Genomic DNA, 15,056 nt, shown 5'->3' on the forward strand with positions numbered 1-15,056 from the left:
CGCGCGTGCACGCGTGTGAACAGAGTGCTATCGGTTCTCTCCTTCCATCACGCGGGTTTCAGAGTTTCAACTCAGGTTATCAGGTTTGGTGATAAATGCCTTAATCACTTTAGCTATCTCTCCCATCCAGTTGTCATTTCATTAAGCAAATCTTATTTGAATTTTACAGATAATTTTCTGATGTGGGAATACCATATATCAATCTGTTGATTTCATTGGTTAAGTAATAAAGAAACTGCTTGGCCTGATAGGTTAGAACATAGGTAGGTGGAACAAACAGAACAGAATGCTGGGAAGAAGGGAAGTGAGCTCAGACGCCATGCCTCCCCTCTCCAGAGCAGTCACGATGGAGCTCCGACCCAAGATGGACGTAGGCTAGAATCTTCCTGGTAAATCACCATCTCATGGTGCTACACACATTAATAGAAATGGGCCAAGCAGTGTTTAAATGAATACAGTTTCCGTGTAATTATTTTGGAGCATAAGCTAGCTGGCGGCTAGGAGCCGGGCGGCAGGAACGCAGCCTACAGCTCACCCTACAATTTTCTCTCATGTGGTAATAAATGTCATCTACAGCTCTACATATATTCCGCATCTGAAAATATCCAACTGATCAACTTTTAAGATGTGCCAGACTCTACAGTTAATGAATGAATCCGGGTCTAAGCTGTTTTCTGTTGTTGTTTGGTTGATTGTTTTGTTTCTGCTTCTGGATTTTGTTTTTGTTGTTGTTATTTCTTGTTTTTTCAAGACAAGATTTCTCTGTGCAACCCTGGCTGTCTTGGAACTCATTCCATAGACCACGCTGGCCTCAAACTCTTTGTTTTAAGACTGGGTCTCACTATGTAGCCCTGGCTGAACTTGCTCTTGAGACCAGGCTGGCCTTGACTTTACAGACTTCTGCTTGCCTCTGCCTCCCAAGTGCTGGGATTACAGATGTGCACCGTCACACTTGGCTCAAAGCTTTTCAGGGCCAGACAGTATTCCACTCTGTGTGCATAGACTTTTTCTCAACCACTCCCTCACTGATGGATGCTGCAGGGTTCCACCTTCTGGCGATTTGACAATAACTTTCCTGACTCTGTTTGCATTCCTGCTCGGAGGAAATGTCTAAGAGTAAATTACTGGATCCTTTTCTGAGGAACCACTCAGCTGTTTTAAGAAGCAGGGGACCATTTTGTATCTGTAGTATTACATAAGACTGCGCTAGAGTGTGCCTCCTGCTCAGGCCTGGCACCCGCAGCTGCCTCCCCCCTGTACAGTCCCCCAGGCACCCTACCGAGATGTTGGCTTTACCTCTCCACCTAATAGACTTCCAGGTACCAGGGTCTCCCACTTGGAACTGAGTTTATGTCAAAGGGATATTTGGTCACACATCCTGCTCTCTGCACCTTTTCCCTGCCTCCTAGGAATCGAGAGCCCTGCTATCAGTGTGCACTCTGAGACCTCCCCCATTCTCAGGAAGATCTAAGAAGAGACTCCTTCCTGCTTTTGCCCCTAAGCCCTGGTTTACTCTCTCCAGAGTCCACCATGCTATCTCTGGCAATGGAGCCTGCTCTTCCCTCAGAGTCCCGACTATACTGTTCTCTGTCTGTCTGTCCATGGCACTAGTAATTCTTGTAATAAACTTCTTAATTCCTGTTAATTCTCAGTGTCCCCTTTGAACCCTAATCTGAGTTCATTCAATATCCCAAGCAACAATGCCAAAGAGTTCCATGATCTCCCACGCTCGCTAACACATTACGTAATGTTCTTCTTCATGTGAGACGGGATATCACTAGGCTTTGGACTGCCAGTTCCCCACCATCAGTAATACTGAACGTATTTTAATTTTAAAGATGTGTAGGCGTGTGTGCACACACAGGGGTTTGTGTATGCAAGTGCAGGTGCCTAAAGATGCCAGAGGCCTCGGATCCCCAGAGTTGGAGCTACTAATGGCTGTTGACCCCCTTGTGGAAGAGTAACTATTGCTCTTGACCACTGAGTTATTTCTCCAGCTCCTTTTTATGTTCTCAAGTTCATGTCCAAGGTCAGTCTGGACTACAGAGCAAGTTCCAAAACAGGCTCCAAAGCTACAGAGAAACCCTGTCTCGAAACAAAACAAAACAAAACAAAACAAAAAATACTGTGTTGAGATCATAGTTTCTTCCTGGAAGAAGATATCTTTATGGAGAGGTATCCTCTTAGACCTTAAGATTTTAAGAGTTAGGGGCTAAGGACACAGATAACACAGAACAGACATGTTTCTAGATCGGCCAGTTGAGCTCACCGTGTCTACTATGTCATTCATTTCTTCTTCTGTACTCTGCAGCTTGGTGATAACGGCGGCTCTTCTAAGATTCAGGTATTTCAGCCGTTCTATGACTGTCTAAATATAAAGAACAGACATTTGAATATTGTCGCAAGCCACACTCTGGGATGACATCTGTTGGGGTCCAGCCTAGACAAGTTCATACATCCCTTTCCTAGCTTCTATGCATTGCTAGTGATCTTTCATATTATTAAAAAATTAAAAAAAATATTTTTCTCTTTTGAGTCAACATTTTATGTATCTCAGGCTGTGCTTGAATTTGACATGTGGTTGAGGATGCTTTTGTAATTCTGAACTGCCTGTCTCTGCCTCCCACATGCTGGGGCTACAGCACATGCCATAACGTCTGCTTTGTGCAGTGCAGGAGATGGAAGCTGGGTCTTTACCCATGCTAAACATGCTCGGAACCTACCGAGCGCCAGCCCCAGCCCCAGCCCCAGCCCCAGCCCTTTGGTGTTTCTTGTCTTCTGTATGCATGACTCCGGTCTCTACCCTCTCCCTCTGTTGCCACACTGTTACCTTCTGCCTCTCTGACTGAGGCTGTCCTTATTGGACTAGGACATTCTAGTTAAATATGACCTTAACTTATCTAGAATGATACGTCTCTAACTATAACACAAACTACCACTTGTATATGTATTTTCCTCAATATACTGGATGCTGTATAATGGGAGTCGTTCATGGATTCATCAACGTCCTTCCCATAATGCATTCCTAGAGCTCATCATTATGCCAGAAACGTAGGAGATTTAGAAAATAGTTATCGTGTTTTGAGTTATTCATTAATCCATAGTGCTAGGTATTACACCTAGAATCTCATAACAAAAATCTCTGGCCATCATAGTGTGCATGAAGTGGCATCCATCTCGGTGTTCAGCTGCATGCCCTTAATGACTACTGATGTTCAGTCTCCCATCCCCCACTTCCGTCTGCCATTTGCTTTTTCTCTTCTTGGAAAAGACACAGTGGTCACAGAGAAATTTTAAATTCAAATATAGTTTTGCCTTAAACATGAACAGATGAATAAATGCAACATGGCATTTTAAAGTGTCAAGACGAAAAGATTAACGGTTCTAAACTCTCAGGAGAGTTTAGAACAAAACAAGTACAGTTCTGGAAGATTTGGGAATCGTCCAACTGCAAGACATCTGTGCTGAGAGCCCCCCCCACCCCCGCACTCACCGTGAAGTGCTCCTCGGGGGACTTATTCCCATCCAGCTCAATGAGATACTGGGGATTGTGCTCAGCCATTAGCTCCTGGAGAAAACCAAATAGAAACCTGGTAACTCAGGATCATGGGGGAAGCTGAATGCCAGATAAAAATCTTAATAGCAAATAGGAAATCTTAAGAGCTAATTAGTTCACTTTGTGCTGGTTATAAAGCATGTCATTTTCAGCACTGGGCAGATCTTTTGCAAGCACAGAGCTACCTTGCTCTGTTTTTAGCATGAATTTTGCTTGAGGTGCTGAGGATCTGCAGACTAGATTACTGCTCGACCACTGAGCTACACCTCCAGCCCCTGCTGCTGTCCTCCCCCCCCCCTCATTTTCTGCTTCCCAAAGTTTAAAAGTCTTTCCCAATACAAAAGGTTTTGGGGGCATTTTGCAGCATATAACTGCAGCTTTGCTATTTTTGATGCTACAGAGAAAGCTGATTAACTTTAAATCATGTACTTCCTTCATCTAGATAATAGGATCATCTAAGCAGCATGCTGCACCTTTTATTATTGTAGAGCACACGTTTTTAAATAGAACAGAAGATTACAAAGAAAAACATCTTTTTCTGTCTTCAAACCTGTCCTGGAACTAGCTCTTGTAGACCAGGCTGGCCTCGAACTCACAGAGATCCGCCTGTCTCTGCCTCCCGAGTGCTGGGATTAAAGGTGTGCGCCACCCCGGCCCAACCAGAAAAACATCTTTAATGTAGGCACTGAAAGGAAACTATAGCTATTACTAATTCCCATCCTTCTTTTAATCTGTGAAAAATATATTTTGCATATTTGAGATCACAATGTATATGAAACTCTGGAGCCTACTTTCCCATGAAACATTATAACTAATACTCCCCTATATATTTACAAGTTCGTGCCCACATCACGTCTTCACGGTTGTACAGGATTCCATTGCATGGCTACCGCTCTCACTCAACACTCCTCTGCTATTTCACATTTAAGTAGATTATAATAGCTTGCTAATCGCTTCTACTTACTTTTAAAATGAAAAACATATTATCAAAGTAATTGGACGTACAACAACCACAGTCTTCATCCTTTTTATTCTGTGCCCTCCTCATTGACATAAATACTACACAATACACGCCCTGGACACCACCTGCTGAGTGTCTTTTCACTATAGCCTCAGACACTGAAAAAGGAGAGGTTTCTAAAAGAATTTAATGTTAGCTGGCATTGTTTATTGGTTTTCTGAAAGACTGTATAATTCAAAAGTCTCACAAGCACAGAAAGAGAATGTCCATTTATTCCCTGCATTACAGAAAGAAAACGTCCATTCGTTTTTGACATCACAGAAAGAGAATGTCCATTTGTTCTTGACATCACAGAAAGAGAAAGTCAATTCGTTCTTGACATCACAGAAAGAGAAGGTCCATTCAATCTTGACATCACAGAAAGAGAATGTCCATTCATTCCCGCCGTCACAGAAAGAGAATGTCCATTTGTTCCCCCATCACAGAGAGAGAATGTCCATTCATTCCTGCAGTCACAGAAAGGGAATGTCCATTCGTTCCCCCATCACTGTCTATTTTAGCTTTTGCAGTCTGACAAACTGAGTTGAAGAACGGGATCTGTTTTAACTTTTCGCCTTGTTGGTGAGGTCCACATTCATACCCCTTCTCTGTAAACAGCCTAGTGACTTTTGAAAAACGTATTTAATGTATCCTGAGACGCACAGAGGTGCTTTGTAGGAGTAAAATAACATGGATGGGAGAAAAAGAGACTTGGGGGCTGGTGAGATGGCTCAGTGGTTCAGAGTACTGCTGCTCTCGTGGAGGACCTGAGTTCAGTTCCCATTGCCCATGTGGTGGCTCAAAACGGCCTGCAACTCCAGCCCAGGTTCCTGTACCCTCTTCCGGCCCTCACAGGCTCCTGAAAACATGTGGACATAAACACGCAATCTCTCTCTCTCTCTCTCTCTCTCTCTCTCTCTCTCTCTCTCTCTCTCTCTCTCTCTCTCTCATAAGTACACCTTTAAAAAAGGAAGAGATGTGGAGGTCACAGCCTTTTCTGAGGTCTTTCATCAAAGACAAATCACAAGCGTCAACATTCCCACTTTAGCAATGTCCCATTCTTACTTCTAAAGCACTAAGAAGGATGTCCTTATATAGTTTCACAGTATTTTCAATGTTCTCCAGGAAATCCTCAGGTCTCTGAACCAGGTACTGATGAATTTCGGCCACCACCTGCATTTCAGCCATAAATGCCTAAGAGGGGTAACATAGAAGGGAGAGACAGAATTGAAATCTTTAGGGAAATTATTATCTAACCTACGAGGGGCATCTCAGAACACCATCTTGGACACTTCGGAGGAAGGATGGACACTGAAGACCTTAGATGTTAAAGAAGGAGCACTCCTGGGTGTCTTCATTGGAAACTGAACTTTAAATCAACTTGATTCTTGCTATTTTTTTTTGTTCTCAATAAGCAGAACAGTGGAAAGGATCTCTTTGAGAGAAAAGCCATCTCTTTTGAGGTAGAGGGAAACTGGAGTCCCTGAACACCCGAGCTTGTGGTCCATGCGTTCACTCATCCAGTGAGCAGCTCTGGCATGCCTACTAAATCAGAAGCGCTGTTCAGGAGCTTCCTATACAATACTGACAGGCTGCACTGAGGATGTAGAACTTTAAGACAATTCTGAAGCCTCCCTAAAGGCACAGTGTGTTTAGAAGTTGGATGAATGCACAGTTGCAGCAAAGTGCATTCTTCCTGGCTACCATGCTACTTTTGGTTTTGAATCTTGCAAGTTACTACTTGGTAGGTTTTAATACATGTATAACTTGAAGATATTGGGTTGATAAAAAAATTCTTATGAATCATTTATGCCTTCTCCCAGGAGTACAGCTTCTAAACTTCCCAAGGAAAGTCCTGAACATAGTTCCCCTCCTGCTTTTAGGGAGATATTCTTATCTACTTGAAAGTCTTCCTTGTGCCTTTGCGGTTGTGACTCACATAAAGAAGCCAGAGGCCCCTTTATGATGCTCTGAGCTATTCTTGAAACATCTGCCCCTGAACTCACTCAGGAACAAGATAATCAGAACAAAGTACGAGTCTCTTTCTCCTCTATGCTTGGGCGATTGTGTGGCATATCGGCAACAAATTTAGATTGGCTGGAGTTCCCTCTGCGCCACACAGGGGCTTATATTGATGGGCAAAGAACAGGGTAAAAACTGATAAAAGAATGAAGTGTCAGGACCTCCCTTTCTTAGAAAAGTTAGCTCCTGCAAAGCCACTGTGCTGTCATGTGACCAAGGAGCCAAAGAATGCCAGAATTAGATAAATGGAAATAAATTCCATAATGATATAAAATGTAAACATTGTATTAGCCCAGAAATTGAATGATAACCACAGCAGCTTTGGCCTGAGGATTTTTCTTGGGCACTCTGACTATAAAGGGTTAACAATACACTGCTTGGGACATGGAAATCTGCCTGGGCTGGGCTGGAGATTTCCTTTCTAGCAAACTTGAAACTGCAAGAGCTGCCTAGAAGTTGGGTTATGGGGTTGATAAGGAAAAATGACTGTAAAAGGTAACTCTGCTGTGTTATCCAGAGATGACTAAAAGATACACAAGAGGAAGTTAAACACATGTCTGGGAACAGAGATGAGAAGAGTCTATCCCTGCTTACTAAATTCTGTATAAATAAAGGAGCACCCTCCTTCCTCCTCTCTGGAACCTGTCAACCTCCGGAGCTGGCCACTGGCAGGGAGCCGAGACAGAAATGGATCACACTATGTAGAACATGTGAAAGCTGGGGGACACCACATGTTTGGGTTTGAACTGGCCTCCTTTGAGTGTGTGAGCGTCTGTGTTCTATGTTCATTGGTTTTGTTGTTGCGTTCTCTGCTACTGCCAGGCACCAGCCACCACAGCTAATGTCAATGGCCATGGTGGCTTTGATGGCCAGTGCTCAAGTGCTCAGAATTGATCTCTGGGCTTTCTGGTCACTAGATTCAGTTTAGCAGGGATTTGAATGTCTTTTGAATGTGGATAATATTCAAGTTGTTTTACGCTGTTCTGTTTGGTTGGAATGCTGGCTCTGGAGTTATGACTCCCCCTCCTCTAGAGCCAAGCATGTTCGCTTAAAGGTGTCCTCCCAAATCTCTGTCTTGTGTCAGGTTTGCCATCTAACTGTGACAGAGAGAAAGGAGAGCAAAACAAAAGGATATAAAGCAGAGGTTCTCAACCTGTGGGTCGCGACTCCTTTAGGGCTACATATCAGATCTTTACATGATTCATAACACTAGCAAAATTAGAGTTATAGAGTGGCAATAAAATGATTTTATGGCCGGGGTCACCACAACACGAGGAACTGTATTAAAGTGTTGTAGCATTAAGAAGGTTGAGAACCATGGATTTAAAGGAACTAGCTCAGCAAGGACTGCTCTCAATAATATTACTCGTGTCTCTGGTAAATAGTTAGATGGTTATACCCTAGGTTCTGACGGTACAAGAAGTGTTACAAAGGCTGAGAATGTGAAGGCTTAAGTGAGTTCTGAGGGTGTAGGAAAGGGTGAAAGCCAGTGTTCCAAACACAAGCTGTGAAAGTGTGAGACAGTAACCTGAGGGCATGAAAACCGTTTCCGGTTTCTTTCTCCACGATGTCATTGTTATGTTAAGATCCCAAAGGTTTAGGAAACCTGTACAGAACAGTTCAGTCTGACCCCTTGCTTGGCAGAATCTGAAGACTGCCCACCGGCAGGAGGCAAAAAGGAGATTCTTGTCCTTGTACCACCTATGTTTGCTTCCTTTGTGATCAAACTAGGGATTACTGGATGCTAGCCAAAGGCTTCTGGAGGCTGTCCTTATTGGTAGGGTGGAAGCATGGTACATATTCAGGAAGGCATTCTACCTTTTATGCAGGTTTGGGAATCTTTTGTATCGTATTAAGAACCCATGGCATTCCAGGTGGGAGATGGAGGTCATTGATAAACTTTATGGCAGCATTTATAACAGCTGCACATCAAGAATGATGGAAATACAGAGAGGACACACCCCATGCTCTCAAACCCTAGGTATAGACACAGTCAAAATAGTTCAAAGCTCCTCAAGGTCCTTGCATCCCTAAAATCACCCCTTTTAGATGCTATTGATTCCACCTCTCTGTCACACCATCCCCAGTTTCAGACCTTAACCTCTCAGGTCATCCAGGATCTCCAGTGTGGCTCAGGCCACCCTTACCCTCTAGGGCCAAGTATGACTGACAGTAAGGTCCCATTGCTGACAACAGCCACACAGCTCATTTAACATGGAGAGATCAAGTTGGCGCCTACATAGAACTTTCACGCCTATGTACCATTGTCAATGACACAGAAAGATACTCTGCAGGCTACCAAACAGCAGCCCAACAATAAAACCACTGACCTGCAATCTGTCCCGCCTCTAAAATATGCTAGGGCAATTGTGGCACAGACCTTTTAGAAGAAACGAACCCCATGAGGTGGAACCCATATCTAACATTGCTTGGGTGACTAAGAACCAGAGTCTAGACAGCCCAGAGAACCTAGTATAAAACCAAATACTTCTGGTCTAAAATAAGAAGGTAACAATAAAATGGCCCCTAATAACATTCTCCTGTACTCATAGATCGGTGCCTTGTCAGCATCATCAGAAAGGCTTCCTCCTGCTGCAGAAGGGAACAGAGAGACCCACAGACACAGAGAGAGAGTGTGTGCTGTAGGAAATCCTTTAAGTTACCCGCCCACTTGGGCATGGTCTCTTATATTATAAATGCCGATGTAAAGTGCTCATTCCCTCATTCTTCCGGCTGCTGGATTCGGTTCCTGTTCCCCGTTAGAGCAGAGGATTGTGATCTGTGAGTCTACCCCTAAATAAACAACCCTTTATTATACTTAATTCTGAGCTAGTGTGGGATTTCCTTTTGGCATCATCTCCAAGAGAGAACTTGAAACACACTGCTCTACATGAGATATATCTCCTTCAAATCCTCCCCTCCGAGCCTAGGGAACCCCACGGAAGAGGAGGCAGAAAGATAGAAAGTAAGAGGCAGAGGGAATGGAGGACACCAGGAGAAGGGGGGCCCTAAAACAACTCAGCACAAACTCACAAAACAACTCAGCACAAACTCACAGAGACTGAAGTAGCAATCACAGGGCCTACAGGGGTCTGCACCAGCTCCTCTACACACGCACTCTCTCTTCCAGGTTAGTGTTTTTATGGGACTCCTGTGGGTGTGAATGAGTTGGTCTCTGATTCTTGTGCCTCATATGGGGTTCTTCCTTCTGTTGGCTTGTCTTGTCCAACTTGGATATGATTTTAACTTCACCTGATTATAGTTTGTTATGTTTGGTTGTTACCTCTTAGAAGCCTATTCTTTTCTAATGAGAGGCAGAAGGAAGAGGACCCAGATGTGGGGATGAGCTGGGAGACATATATGGAAGAAAAACTGTATTTGGATTATACTGTATGAAAAAAGAATCTATGTTTAATAACAGGGGGAAGAGCCGGGTGGTGGTGGCGCACGCCTTTAATCCCAGCACTTGGGAGGCAGAGGCAGGCAGATCTCTGTGAGATGGAGGCCATCCTGGTCTAGAAGAGCTAGTTCCAGGACAGGAACCAGAAAAATCTACGGAGAAACCATGTCTCAAAAAATAAATAAATAAAAGGGGGAAGATACATGAAAATGTGTATCTTATTGACCTTGAGAATCAAAATTAAAACTACACTGAGATTCCATCTCACCCAACTCAATAATTGAGATAATAAACAACCAAAATTGCTGGCAGGGATGCAGAAGAAAAGGAACCTTTATGTTTTCTTAGTGGAAATAAATGTAAGTTAGTCTAGCCACTATGGAAAGCAATGTGGAAGTTCCTCAGGAAACTAAAATTCAAATGACTGCATGATCCAGCTGTGCCACATGTGGGTTTCTACAGCAACGAGATCAAAGTCAGTGTGCAAAAGGTTCCTGCAACCCGTGCTTGTTACAGCACTACTCTCAAGAGCCAAGTTCATGGGGTCGGCCCATGTGGTCACCTATTAGTGGAGGGCAAAGAAAATGTACTGTGCATGTTTTTAGAATACATATACACATATATTTTATTATATATATAATATTTCAAACCCATCAGTATGTTTCTGCCATAAAGAGTGCAAGTATGTCAGTTGCAATAAAACTGGAGCCCCTCATCGTGCTAAGTGAAATAGCTACACTCAGGAAGAAAAGCGGCATGGTTTTCTCTCTCATGTGTAGAACTGGATAAAAACATAAATCAGACCTGAAATAGAAAGGTGAGTATTTGGATGGAGAGAAGACCATTGGGAGGGGTGATGTCATCAAATAGGAAAGATGGGGATGGTAGGCGTGGTCAAGGAACATTGTATTCATGTGTGAAAATGTCAAAACAAAACCCATTGTTCTGTGTAATCAATATATACTACTTTTTAATGATGGATGTATTTTAAAATTCAAATAGTTCCGAAAACATGAGGTATTTTTATCAATCTCCTCCAGACACTATATATATATATATATATATATATATATATATATATATATATATACAAAACCTTCATTTTCTCTGGCACCTGCCATTCCCCTGGCTGTCACTTAGTCATAAAAGATTCCAAAGGTGTCATGTGGTAATGACCACCCTGAGACATTACCTCCTCCTCTTCTTGTTCTTCTTCCTCTTCTTCCTCTTCAGCTTTTCCGTCTTTGGGAGGTTCCTTCTTCTGTCTCCTGCGGCTCTCGATGATTTCAGGGTCCCACTGGTCTCTGTTGTATATGTACCCTGTGGAACTGTGCTGCCTCTGCCCAGAGACTCTCTGACATAAGTCATAGTCGCCACACTGCAGAAACAATGTGATTAAATCAGTCACACATTTCATTTTCTAGGAAGGCAGCCTCACGCGAGGCCACCCTAGAGAGGTAGGTGGAATAATTATCCTTTGATGAGATTCTGTACCTTTGCTTCTCAGGAAGTCTCACCTCATAGTGTAGTCTCTTATAGAACCTCAGACACGAAGTTGAAGTTTCGTAAGTCTATTTTTCTCAATTGCTCAGACACGTGTAACTTTGATTTTTCTTTCTTTCTATCATTGTTTCTTTTAAAAAATGTTTTTATTATTATATTTTATGTGTGTGGGTGTTTTGCTCTAAAGTATGTCTGTTTCCCGTGTATGTGCCTGGTACCCCTGAAGGCCAGAAGAGGTCATCAGATCCCCTGTAACTGGAGTTACAGAGGTTGTGAGCCACCTTATGGATGCTGGGAGTTAAACCTGAGTCCTCTGAAAGAGCAGCTGGTGCTCTTAACCACTGAACCATCTCTCCAACACGCCTCTTTCCTAGGCATGATTTCCCTAACACTTTGGGCTTCACTCCTCTTTGAATAAACTTCAGCTTTGCTTGAATTTAAATTTTTTAAATAAACTTTTATTTCTTGTTTCATATTATCCACCAGATAAATTTAAAATTTTCTGTCAGGTGGTGGTACACACCTTTAATCCCAGCACTTGGGTGGCAGAGACAGGTGGATCTCTGTGAATTTGAGGCCAGCCTGGTCTACAGAGCCAGTGCCAGGACAGACTCCAAAGCTACAGAGAAACCCTGTCTCAAAAAAACAAAACAAAACAACAACAAAACCCCAAAAAACAAAAACAACAAAAAATTTTAAATTTTCCTGAAAGTTGAGCAAATACAATACAGTGTGGTATTTTGCATTAAATTCTAGTACATGGCAAATGTCAGTACATGATTTACAGGTCTGGTTAACAGGCTTATTTGTCTAAAATTAATGTATATAAAATTATCAGACATTTTAAATAGGAAAGAGCTAGCAGAATAGTGAAACTAATAAAAAAGAACAGAAAATCAGTTTAATCTACAAAGTTTTACAGAATTTTATTATTTTAGCTCAAAGAGGCTAAAATGAAGGAAAATGAAGAAGAAAGTCTTGTGTCTTCTGCCAATACATATGTGTGTGTGTGTATGTGTGTGTGTATGTATGTATGTGCCATATTTATTGTCACTTTATGGATAAAATATTTCATAAGATTCAGAAATGGCAGCTGTAAGATTGTATTATCTAGCCTTTAAATTCTGCAAATGGAGTAAACTTACTCCTCATGGTAACCAAAGCCCAAACCAAAGTGTACAGATAACTTCCATCTTTCACGATGCTTCCGTGTGCATGGATTCTCTCAGTTTGCAAGCCACCCCCAAAGGGAAGTACTGATACCTTGCAGATCAGGGAAATACACCCAGGCTAAAAGCATCACAGAATCACGTGGTCTTCCCATCCATCCCTGAACTCTCTGTGTGCTTTATCGTTCACAATGCAGTGAGACTGCAGATCCTGCTCTGAATGCTTTGTATAATTAAAAAAAAAAATCTAGATGAAGGGGCGGAGAATTGCTCAGTGAGTTAAACTGCTTGCTGAGCAAGCCTGATGACCTGAGTTCAGTTGCCGGAAGCCATGAACAAAACTGGATGCACAGAGCTGTTGTGAAGAAACCAGATTCCTAAGCCCAGGGTTCTATGTGTCCTTAGCTGGCCTGCTTGAGGACTGGAGGAAACGTGGAGAGAGCCTGACTGAGTCACGAGCACCATATGTTGTGGTAAAACACTGCAGGTCTCCAAGGGGTGGCAGTGGGCAGCCGGCACAAGACCATGGCAGACCATGAAGGCAGCCAGTCCCAGGCAGGGAGCTGCGTGGCAGGTGAGAGAAAGAGGCCTATTAGGCATGCCATGCAGAGAAAATGGGTATTTATTTAGTGGGTTATGGAGAGGAAAGGGAAAGGGGACAGGGGAGAAGGGAGAGAAGCAGAGAGAGAAAGAGAAACAGAGAGAGGAGGGGCCTGTTTTCTGACTCAGAGCTCAGCAGGCATTTTATAGAGACCAGAACTGAAAGACCCGGATAAATCCAGACCCCTCTAGAAGGAAAAATAGAGCCAAAAAATCTAAGTTTAGTGACTCTGTTTCAGGAACTAGCTGAAGATAAAGCTAGATTATAATCTTGAGAATAATCTTGAAAAACAGGGAGTTGCCCCCTTGTGATCATCGCTGGTATTTTCGGAATTTTCTATGACGCCCTCCCTACCCCCTTTGGATAACTGGGTTGTGGTTTCTTCCCTTAAAAACCCCTTCTCCCAGTTACTCAAGGTCGAACTCCTCCCCTGCGTGGGTTATGAGTCTGGGCCCCAGTGCACTGGTTCCTGTCCTGTCAATAAACCTCCTGTGATTGCAGCAAGGACGGTCTCTTTTGAGTTCCGGGGGGGGGGGTCGTGTTATCCCGAGACTTGAGTGAGAGTCTCCCCGATCTGGAGGTCTTTCAGAACCACTGGTCAGGGGACGGCACTACACACTGTGGGCTGGAACCTCCTGCATCAGTTATGCCCCACAGACATGCTCACAGGCTGGTCTGAGATGGACAAATTTCTGAACTGAGAGTCCTGTTTCCACTTCCCAGGAAACTCTACTTTGTGCCAAGCTGGAAATAAAAACCAAGCAGCAGAGGCCTTACCTAGAATTGAAAAAAAACAAAAGTTTTCTCCCTGGCTTTTGTCAGGGTATTTTGTCAAAACAGGAACGAAATCAGGAAAATTAGAGCCAAATTCAGCACTCTAATGTAGTAAGCGTTTGGGGCCTATGGCCTGTGTGCTCTCTTTTTACCAGTTCAGTTTCTTATGTAATCTGTACTTTACTTCCTTGGACATTATGTTTGGTTTTAGTTAATGAAGCTGATCTTCTTTTTCTGTAGCAAATGTTCTTATGTTTCTCATTCTCGAGTTTGATTGGATTTTTTTTGTCTTTTTACATAGTCTAGGCCTAAATTCAAACTGCTGATTCTTCTGCATTCATCACCACACCTGGCCTGCATCACCACAGCTTCCCTGCATCAGCACACCTGGCCTGCATCACCACAGCTGCCCTGCATCACCACACCTGGCTTGCATCAGCACACCTGGCTTGCATCAGCACACCTGGCCTGCATCACCACACCTGGCCCTGCATCACCACACCTGGCCCTGCATCACCACACCTGGCCTACTCAGGATTTTGGTCACTCCTGCCTGTTAGCAGTGGCAGGGCTACAGAAGACAGCACACTCAGCATTAGAAGGCTTCCTCTCTCACAGCTGACCCTGACACATCCTTGAGTCTCAACATCAGAGCTGAGGACCAAATCTATTTTGAGCCATCATAAACTGTCACAGGCCATGAGAAGCAGGTGGCAGCTAGTGTTCAGATGTCAATACACTAGAAGTGTGGCTGTCTGATGGAGGTTAATCCTGTCCAGACAAGGTCTGCAGCACCATCAACTCTGAAAGCTGTTGTTCTCTTTTACTGAAGCAGTTTGGTGTCTCCCCTATACCTGCACTGTAATATGTACTCTCTTGTGATGTGTATATGTAATCCCATGATTGCATCTCAATCTTACGGGCACATATATCTGTGGGTAGTCACATAGATGACTTTTCATTTAGCTATGTAGTTCTGATATATAGAATATATGCTGGAACTTGCTTCATAACTGGATCTATTTGTCCCA

General features: G+C 43.3%; 1 protein-coding gene across 1 annotated transcript in view; it reads right to left on the reverse strand.

Annotated features, from left to right (window-relative positions):
* Nucleotides 1-15,056, reverse strand: part of LOC126487625 (adenylate kinase 9-like) — a 103,348-nt gene that overhangs the window by 57,629 nt on the left and 30,663 nt on the right. The window contains exons 6-9 of the mRNA XM_050120556.1: nucleotides 11,171-11,356; nucleotides 5,622-5,750; nucleotides 3,494-3,568; nucleotides 2,270-2,368 (exon numbers count right to left, since the gene is read on the reverse strand). Coding sequence (XP_049976513.1) covers nucleotides 2,270-2,368; nucleotides 3,494-3,568; nucleotides 5,622-5,750; nucleotides 11,171-11,356 — 489 coding nt within the window. The remainder of the gene's footprint in view (nucleotides 1-2,269; nucleotides 2,369-3,493; nucleotides 3,569-5,621; nucleotides 5,751-11,170; nucleotides 11,357-15,056) is intronic.

The sequence above is a fragment of the Alexandromys fortis genome, unplaced genomic scaffold (genome assembly GCF_014885135.2).
Source record: "Alexandromys fortis isolate MF-2015 unplaced genomic scaffold, M_Fortis_MF-2015_v1.1 scaffold_175, whole genome shotgun sequence".
Classification (NCBI taxonomy): Eukaryota; Metazoa; Chordata; class Mammalia; order Rodentia; family Cricetidae; genus Alexandromys; species Alexandromys fortis.